Raw genomic sequence first — 10,312 nt, forward strand, 5'->3', positions numbered from 1 at the left:
TGTGCAAAGAGCTTTTACTGTGTTTTCATCGGATTGCTACAGGAGGGAACACTATGCTGTTGAATTTCAAAGTTCAGGGGTTTGATTCTCTCCTTGCGCTTGATGGATATGTCAGAGTTAAAACAATAAAATGTGTTAAACCAGGCTCGTACATTCGTCCTAGAGGACCAGATTTATGTCGGACTTTCAGGATATCTTAGTTGGGATACTTTTACAACCAACACATTTTAATGGGAATCGTTTACAAGGATAGTTGTTACCAAGAAAACGTGGCATGTAGTAGCTCTCGTGTATCATTGTTGGAGTCCATGCTTTACACCAAAGAGCCCTAAGATTTCATGAAATCGAGTTCAACCTTTTTTAGTCCCTGTGGAGCATGGGTAATGCAACTGAAATCACCTGAAAGATCTCTTGTAATCAAGGCGACTGAAGCCTAACCAGACCATACAGCTAATAGACATCACGCATGTGTGAATAAGACAAAACTTAATTCAAGGTGCATTCACTCTGCTGCCATTTACAGTAGAAAGTGGCTACCTTTTTTACCAACTCATCGCCGTGCTTTTATCATCCAAATTGCATTTGTGGCCACTTGTACAAGGTTGCCTGTTTGCGATTTCCCAATAGCACATTTTTATGATTCACAGTTCGGAAATCTCAGACAGCTATGTACTACAGTGTGTTTAACACTGTTTGCGATTCCCAGTGGGTCGCAATTGACCTACATCATTAATATTTATTAGGCAGATTGCAATTTGAGACTCATTGGCAATCGCTAAAAAGCACAGTAATGGTAACCTGATGAGACAGCAGACCACAATATATGGGTTCGCTTTTAAATGAAGTAATGTTTAAAAAAAAAATGCAGCCTGTTTTCCTTAAATGAAAATGGTATGCGTTTCAAAAACAACAATGAAAAGATTTCTTTCCATTTTTTAAGAGTAAGCAGTGGTGCTTAGGACCACTGCCTGCTCTTAAAAACGTTTTCACATACGTTAACAAAGGGGAAGGGTCCCTTAAGGACCTCTTCCCGTTTGTGACTGGGTTACCACTAACTTGACGGTGGTGGTAAAATGCTAATGTTTTGCGACTGCATTCCGGTCTCAAAACATTCATACATACCCTTGCAAGTCGCTGTCAGGAAGGGACACCCTTAACACGCCCCTTCCTAATACTAAATCACTAACCCATTTTGCGATTCGGTAATAAGTTATCAAATCACAAAATAGGATTTGGTACATCTGAAAAGGCTTTTTTGCAGTTGCATATGGCCCAATTATGAAAATTGTGCCATTTGTGGCAGGCAAAAACCTTTGTACATGTGGCCCCTGGAAACGGACATTAAGGAGCACAAAATTCTTTATAACATACTTTTGGCAGTCTTTTAATCTTATTGTAAGTATGTCAGTTCTAGACCACCTGAATTACCAAAGTGTCAAAGCCTGGTCCTTAGCGCCCTGTGATAACTTATTATTTGAACAGTAATGCTTTTTCTTGGCTTGCAGAAAAATTAAACACTAAGGGCGGACCTGTTAACCACACCTCACACACAGTTCCAATAGATTAAACCATAATACTACTCATTTCCAGTACCAGCTTCCAGATTACAAAAATGTGGAATGGGGCACCCAGAAATATAACAGTCCACAAATCTTCGATTTTGTTTAAAAATTAGTTATCCTTTATTTAATTCTCATGTAATGTATAAAAATGTATTATATACACATCCAGCCAACGCATTTCGTTCAGAAAGTCATTTGAACCTCAGGGCTGTAAATGATGTACAAAAACATATATAAGAAACAGTTCCACAAACAATAAAACATACTCAAACATCACAATAATTCAAAAACAAATAAGTTACACACTGATGGTCCATTTTATACAATGATAAACAACAAACATGACGATCACAATACACTAACCCATAATCCAAAAACATACGTATAGACCATAATTGATGCAAGCATAATGTAGTTAAACAATGCCCTCCATATTTCCATAATTTATATTTTAATATTGTGATTTTTTGTTCCTTTTGATTTTATAATGCTTTCTATGTTAAGTTTACTTGCCCCATATATGGTTTGAGGTGGACATACCTTTTGTGTCTTAATATTCATTAGACTCCTGGTTCATAGATTGATATGAACAATATCCAGGTTCATTACTCGTGTCAAGCAAAATGCAATTCAATGATCTCCATATTCGTAAGCCTAGTCTGGCAAGAGTTTACAGCTAATACAATATTACATGGGCAATTGTGTCCCCCATAAAATGCCTGAAGAGATTAATCGAATCAAGATTACCATTTATCAACTATTAGATGGGGCAATAGTGTCCCCCCCAAAAATATGTTATGTTATTTAAATTTATATCTAAGCGCAACAGCTACCCAAACGGGTTTCCCGGCGCCCTGCGGAAACGACAGAGAAGAAAGAAACTACTGATTAAAAAGCTAGGTTTTAAGAGACTTACGAAAAAGAGTAACATTCATCTGTGTGCGAAGAGACAACGGAAGAGCATTCCACAGAACCGGGCCCAAATAGGAAAAAGAACGGCCACCCATACAGGATAGTTGGATCTTAGGTACCTGAAATTTGGTCTGAGTAGTAGATCTTAGAGTGCTTGAAGGCAGATACGGGTGGACTAGATTTTTCACGCACATGGGTGCCATGCCGTGCTTGATTCTGGACATATAGTTCGGAGTTTTAAACTTAATTCGATTTTCACCTCTTAACCAATGTAGGTCCCTCAAGGAAGCGGAAATAGAAGCTGTTCTCGGAGTTCTGCATAGCAGTCTGGCCGCAGAGTTATGAACTCTCTGTAGCTTTCGTGTCACATTTTTAGTAGCTCCAAGATAGAGGATGTTACCGTAGTCCAGCCGAGAAGTAACAAGAGCCTGGACTACTGTTCTCTGGGTAGGGCTAGGGAGCATCCACTCAATTTTTCTCAGCCACTTCAGAATGGTGAAGCATGTTGCAGTAACCTTCGTGGCTTGTTGATGCATAGATAGCAAGTCGTCAATAATAAAGCCAAGGTTACGAACAAGAGGGTAAGGCTGCTGTACTGCCCCCATTTCAGTGGACCAATGTTGTGGACCCCAAAGCTTTGTCTTTACCCAATACCAGAACCTCTATTTTTTCACCATTCAGCTTGAGAAAATTGGCATGCATCCAAGATGCCACCTTGCACAGCCCAGCCCGAAGGGCAGAAGGCTCTGAGTTTTTTGCCGCAGAGAGTGAGAAGGTAATCTGAGTGTCATTGGCATAAGAAAATAACGACAACCCAGCTTCTTCGACGATCTTTGTCAAGGGTCTAACATAAATGTTAAACAACAAAGGACTAAGGATAGACCCCTGTGGGACTCCATACGGGGATGAATGAATCTTGGAGTTAGCTGCAGAGGAGAAGACCTGAAACGTGCGGCCCGTAAGAAAAGAGGTCAACCAGCTAAGAGCAGTACCAGTAACCCCTATAGATTGTAAGGCCGTTATCAACACGGCATGGGACACCGTATCAAAGGCCGCACTTAGATCCAACAGGACAATTGCGACCGTATTGCCAGCATCTAGATTTTGGCGCAACTTTTCTGTTACGCCAAGTAGAGCAGTCTCCGTAGAATGACCCGTTCGAAATCCAGATTGTGATGGATGCAGAATCCCATTATTTTCAATGAAATGCAACAGTTGACCATTAATACGTCTCTCTAATAATTTTGAAAAAACAGGAAGCAAGGAAATAGGCCGGTAGTTCGATGACACCGTAGGGTCAGCATTGGCCTTTTTCAACAGTGGAATGACCCTTGCATGCTTCCATTCCAGGGAGACATAAGAGTCCTTTAAAGATGTATTCAGGAGTTCCATAATAATTACAAGTATAGATAGGTCAAGCTGCTGCAGTACAGAAATAGGGAGAGGATCACACGGGGAGCCTGATTTAATACGGCCCAAATGCTGTTTAAAGGACATCCTGTCAAGTGGTGACCAATTATCTATTTTAATAATGGTATTTATATCAGGCGGGGCGTTGTCAACGGATGGCCACATTAATTGGATTGGGGTGGAGAGTAATGAGGCAAAGGATGATGACGTATTCCCGGTCAATGTGGAATATATTAATTCCACTTTTTTGGTGGAGAATTGGGCAAGATCTTCACATTGCGGTTTATTCAAATTGGGGAAAGTGTCTAAATAAAATAATTAAATTAATTCGAGTCAAAGTAAGTGCTATTTTGAAATACCCAAGTGTTATGTCAATTTTGCCCCAGTTGTACAAAAAATACATCCACCGACCACATATACCCAATATATAGAATAACGACTAGAATTCACTAAGTCGCATATCAATCAAACAAGATCTATAAATCCCCACTTCTTGTAATCTAGGATATTCACATGATATGCATAGTATGACCATGAGTACCAAAAAAGATCATAAATGTTTATATAGACCACGCAGCACAAACCCCAAATGGGTGTGCTGGCTGGCGGTAAGAGTGCCGTACTAGGAAAACATCATTATCTCCACACATGATGACGTAACCATTGGGCCCAAGGAAGCCAAATAGCCTTCCAGATCTTAAACTCTCTGGACATAAAAGTCCTTCAAGATAAATGCACTGTCTCTCGTGCATGGAAGCCAGGACCAAACGAAAGACAAAGATGTATAAGCTGTTCACCATAATAGGCGGAATAAATCGACCATGGTAACCCTCCCTCCTCCCCCCAACCTTCTGTTTCCAGAGTCCTGTTTAAAAGCACGGAAACAGGGTGCATTTCAGGGAGCCAAACCCTCCCCCCTCAAGCAACGGGGCATCAGTATGCGGAAGCCCCCACATCTTTAATGAGCATAACCAAAAACGCCCATACTTGTATAGTAGCGAAGCCCAAAAAGCCCCATGAACCACATGACATGAGTACCCACTGCCCCATGCCTTAACATGAATTAATAAATAAACAGCTTTGCCATGTCAGCGGCCAGCTGAGCAATTAGCGTTGCTGTATTAAAGAAGTGGCACCGCCTTACGACCCCTTTTACTCATTAATGCTGTCTGCTAAGAACGTCCAAACACTCCCAATGTCCGATAACCCGGTGTCACCTGAATCCATATCAAATTCGATCTTCACTGCCTCTCCATAGTTAGGTTATCCTAGAAGAATGCTCTTAAATTCAAAGTTTTTGCACATACGCCTAATCATGAGCACTTGTGTGTTGGTGGCAAGCAGACCTGCAACACAACCAATGAAAACAAACTGCCTTAGAAACATGGCTATACTGGAGAAACCGTAATGTGGAAAATTGCGCAGGCGAAAAAAATCACCCGGATGGGGTAACACGTAAAACTTTGTGTCACCACACATCCATTTCCTTTTCCCCATTATGAAAATGAAATCTGGGCTTAAAAATAAGAGATGAAGGAGTATTTGTTGTAAATACATTCACGCTAAGTACTGAGAGCATACCATTCTTCCTCACTTTAGAAATATATTTGATAAGTTCTGTGGACACTTGATACTTAGTGTTTAAAAAAAATCCTTTTTTTAATTGATGAAATACAATTTCTGCAGCAAGTTTTACATAAATATATTACAAAATGACACATTTCATTTAATGAGCCATAAATAAAAATAAACAGGAGATCGGTGCAAAATAAAAAATTTATTCCGGGTGCTAACCCAATGTTGCCTCAGCCTAAAACCCAGCAGCTTATTTGAACGAAGACACCTTGGTCAAGACCGGCCCGCAGAGCCTCCTCCCTTTGATTCTTCCCTTCTTGCCTTTCTGTTCGTAAAGTGCTGTTTCTAAATTGTAGCTATGTAGGAAGCACCCCTTCCATTGCGGCCACTTGCTACTTTGGACGTAGGACTTGAGCTGCAATGTGGAAAGATCCTTTTACAAGCCTAGGCAATTTATCAGTTAGAGAGACTTCAGAGATTATTGGTAGAAACCTTAAAATCACAACACCAAGCAAAAAAAAAGTCTATTTCTACTCACATGTCAATGCCATGTGTCCCGAGAAAGCTTGTGTATATGCTAGTTGAAGCAGTACTATGGCTTCGAAGAAGCGGACTAGTTGGCCAAATATACTCAGCATTTCTCCAGCCCGCAATTATAAATGGCATTGTTGAAGAGAAAATTTACTCCATTGATGAATCTATACTTTATTGTTCTGTCAGTGTTGTTTCACAGAGCTGTTTGTACCAACAGCCACATGTATTGGAAAACCGCGAAAACTGTTTATTGGTTCTTTTGCTGGATGAATAGATCTTTGCCATTCAGCCCTCGTTTTTGTCAACTTGTCTGCCTCATTGTCATATGATACAGAAAAGGGGGTGGTGATGAACAGAGTGTCTGAATTAAGCAGACCACTCTTACCCAGTCCAAAGATCAGGGCTTGATCCATCACCGTTATTTATCTCACTGCCCCATCCCAGCTAGGAACCTGGCTATATGCAAATTAGTCTGGCCCTGGCCCAGTGCATCATGGGAACAGGGCAGACCAAACTACCAAGCCAATTCTTCACCAGAAAGGAGACAAGCTACCGGGGACCGGTTTCTGGCATTTCAGCCTCTTCGGCCCGGCTTGCTTGAATCCTGATGGAGCAGTGAGAAAGGGACTCATGTCTGAGTATACCCTGCCACACCTATAGTGGCCAAAAACGATACAGAAAAGGGGGTGGTGATGAACAGAGTGTCTGAATTAAGCAGACCACTCTTACCCAGTCCAAAGATCAGGGCTTGAAGACGCCTGAGATGGCAGAAACCGGTCCCCGGAAGCTTGTTTCCTTCCCAGTGTAAGAATTGGCTTTTGTAGTCTGGTCTGCCCTGTTCCCATGATGCACTGGGCCAGGGACAGACTAATTTGCATACAGCCAGGTTCTGAAACTGGGATGGTGCAATGAGCTAAAAAACGGTGTTGGATCTAGCCCTGATCTCTTGACTGGGTGAGAGTACTCTGCTTAATTCAGAGACTCTGTCCATCACCACCCCTTGTTGTAAATTATCATTGTCATATGAGCCAAGAGATCTCAGAGGTGTACCATTTTTTTCTGAACCCTGCTTCAGAGGCAGAAATGTTCCTTCACAACTTGTATATTAGGAGTGATCCTAAATTCTAAACAGGCTAAATGAAAACCTTCAGATTCTCCGCTGACCCCGCCTAACGATTTCTAGGATTTAAACCTCGGAACATTAAACAAAAATGCAAAAACATGCATGTATATCAAGCAGATACACAAATGAGTAAATAGTTTCATTTCCAGTAGCAGCTGCCGTCAGAGGGAAATGTGGTGACGCAGCGCGGGGGTGAGGCCGCGTGGGGCCCAAGAATGAGGGGGTGAGATGATTTTAAAAAACGTACCTGCTGGTGTTCTGCTCGCCATCTTCTCCTCTGAGCACAGGCTAACTCTCCGAGCTCCCCCTGCGGCCAATCCAGACGCTTCTGTCACCATGAGAGCAGTGTAGGGATTGGGTGGAGTTCTCTGGTTTTGTGCTCCAGCGGGACCTTGGGAGCCTGTGCCTGCTGATCTCTCCACACAGGAACACAGCTGTGTTGGAAAGATGTTAGTGCGCATGACTGTTTGGTCCGTCCTGAGATGGTCGGCCAAACCATCATGAGCACTGACAGCAGGGCTCACCACTCCGCCTTCCCCTGCTGCAGTGTTGTGGCCCCACCCCAAGTTTTAACCGCAGAACGAAAAATAAAATGATCTGCAGTTAGACAATTTTGTTTCTCGTTTGTCTCTGCAGGCAGTGGGCCGACACTCCTCCGCAATAGCAGAGAAGCCGCCGCTGCTTATTTCACAAACAAAAAATGTGGAGCTCGAAATTTTAATGGGATGGTTTTCAATTCTAATAATTTAGTATTGTCCCTAAAAGATTAGACAGTATGCTAGACTCTAGCATATCACGTTCTCTTTTTTTGCTCCTAATGCATGCTCTCTTTTTTTAGGTGCATACCAATGCTGCTTCAGTTGAGGACACCATTCGTCCATATTGGATTCTGTTTGGTGTACTGCCAATGCTCTTATGACTCAAGAAACTAAACTAAATGTTTATATTCCAATGTCTAATTCCTTCATATTTATGTATATGTACTTTGTTAAATCTGCTAATAATATTTAATTTTCCGAACAGTCGCATGGAGGTCCGCGAACCACATGTTAGGAACCACTGATGTATATGATTGAATACAGCTTTTGGCTAAAGTGGGATTGTGTAAGCGGGACATCATTTGATACTGTCCCGACTTCATTGGGATGTATATATGGAAGAAAAATAGTCTATTTCATTCCAGCTGCTTGGGTTAGAGACAAAAATATACGTGATTTGGAGGGATTGGTGTTGCTGATAGTGTAAGATGTTTGATGCGATTTTAACTAGAACAGGCTGCTGTGACCAGTTGTGATACTGCCCTCAATATATCAACATGATGCAATGGTGTTTAGGTCGTACGCAGCAGTTCAGAATGAGTGACTTATGATTGTGAACTATGCTTCTTGTTTTTAGTAGACAACTGATATCTTTCTCTGCCCCATACACAGGCTGCTGCTTACGCCTCCGAAGATGGCGTCCTGACAGAGGCCATGATTGATGCCCGCGTTGCTGATGCGGTGCGACAGCACCAGCAGAAGATGACGTGGCTGAAGGCTGAGGGCAAGGATGCCAGTACGGACCTTGGCAAAAATCCACTACAGCCACTCCTGGAAGGAACGCCTGTCTGAGGTGGACTTGTAGAGAAGAAGCACGGGGTTAGAACCAGGCACCTGTTGGAGGACGGTGTGGAAACTGGAAATTCCCACACGCATGAAACAACGTGTACTGTGGCGTGGAGGCTGCAGGGCCACACCCCTACATGCACCAACATGACAAGCCGTAGACCGCGAACCACCAACGTGCCATGCTGCCGCAGCCTCCGATCCAAATCCTCATTCCGAACTTGTTTACTTTCTCTTTTTTATAATAATATATTTGTAGGTCACGAATGACGTTGACGCTGATGATTGTTTTAAATTTGGATGAGGCTGCTGCATTAAAGGAATATGAATCTCTCAGCTAGCCTGGCTCTGCTAATTGGTGTGGCCTTTCCTAAGCATAGCAGGAGACCTGCTATCAAAGCGGTCTCTTCCGTCGGAGGGTTCGCATTGGAAGTGGGGGGTGGCGGAGGGTTGGAGAGTAACATTCATAAAAAAAAAAAATAGTCTATTAACCAAATTGAATCAACACATATGACCTTAAACTCACTAATTATATTAATACAGCACGGATTTTGTCCGAGTATCTTCTAGAATTGTATTCGTGCTCTTCATTATAAAAAACAGTTGCTGCTGAAAACAATTTTACACTATACTTTTATAATAAAGGACTCTGGTAGTTCGCTCTCATTTCTTCAGACGTTGAGACTTTTAGCAATAAACGTGCCAGATTATAAGCTACTTTCTGTGCACATTTACAGTTTTCTTTTGAACTGACAGAGTTAATTCATAGCATAGATTGAATGTGGTGACACAAGCCCCGCCTGACCATCAGCTGTAGTCGGCGAAGGTGCTTGTTCAGCGCTTTATTAGATAATCAAAACCATTTTGTGACCATTTAACCAACTGAACCCAATATATGAGTCTTCTCTTTTGGGGGTCTTTGAGTGGTTTTAAGAGTGGAGCTTTTAGGGCATCATTCCAAGGTAGAGGGACTTCTCGGAGCCCCCGCTAATAATAAGTTAAACAGTTCTTTCCATATTGGGACTGTTAATTATTTCACTACTTTATAAAATTCCCCAGGAAGAGCTTCAGGGTCTGCTGCCTTTCTATTCTGAGATTTATCAATTTGCAAGATGATTTCCTAACCACTCGCGCCTTCCAGGCTAGCAATTTACCACTGTTTTCCCCATATTCAAATTGCACAAGCTTGCTAACAACCACCTTGCTCTAACTCTGCGCTCAATGACCTGAACGTACGTTGCCCATTTTTCTGCCAACCTCTCTTTAGCTGCTTCTGTACCAACTCACGAGGCACAACAAGAAGTTCCCTTTCCATTGCCTTTAACTCTTCTTCACGACCCCTATCTTCCTCTCATAGTTTCCTTGACCTAATAAACCCTTGCTTGCACAAGAACCCACGGACACTGCCTTGTATGAATCCCAAACTATTCTCATAGGAGCCGAGCCCAAGTTGACACTGAAATAAAACCTACTCTTCTCTTTTAATGAGTGTTAGGTCCAAGTCTGGCAACCACACCCTATCCATAGTCCACTTGGAGCTAATCTGCGCATTAGAGAACCTGATCTCTAACAGAACATCAGCTTAATCGGAA

General features: G+C 42.2%; 1 protein-coding gene across 1 annotated transcript in view; it reads left to right on the plus strand.

Moving 5' to 3' along the window:
- Positions 1-9,053, plus strand: part of ATAD3A (ATPase family AAA domain containing 3A) — a 446,196-nt gene extending 437,143 nt beyond the window's left edge. The window contains exon 16 of the mRNA XM_078642408.1: positions 8,547-9,053. Coding sequence (XP_078498534.1) covers positions 8,547-8,726 — 180 coding nt within the window. The 3' untranslated portion in view covers positions 8,727-9,053. The remainder of the gene's footprint in view (positions 1-8,546) is intronic.
- Positions 9,054-10,312: the final 1,259 nt, after the last annotated feature.

Source organism: Lissotriton helveticus, chromosome 5_1 (assembly GCF_964261635.1).
Source record: "Lissotriton helveticus chromosome 5_1, aLisHel1.1, whole genome shotgun sequence".
NCBI lineage: Eukaryota > Metazoa > Chordata > Amphibia > Caudata > Salamandridae > Lissotriton > Lissotriton helveticus.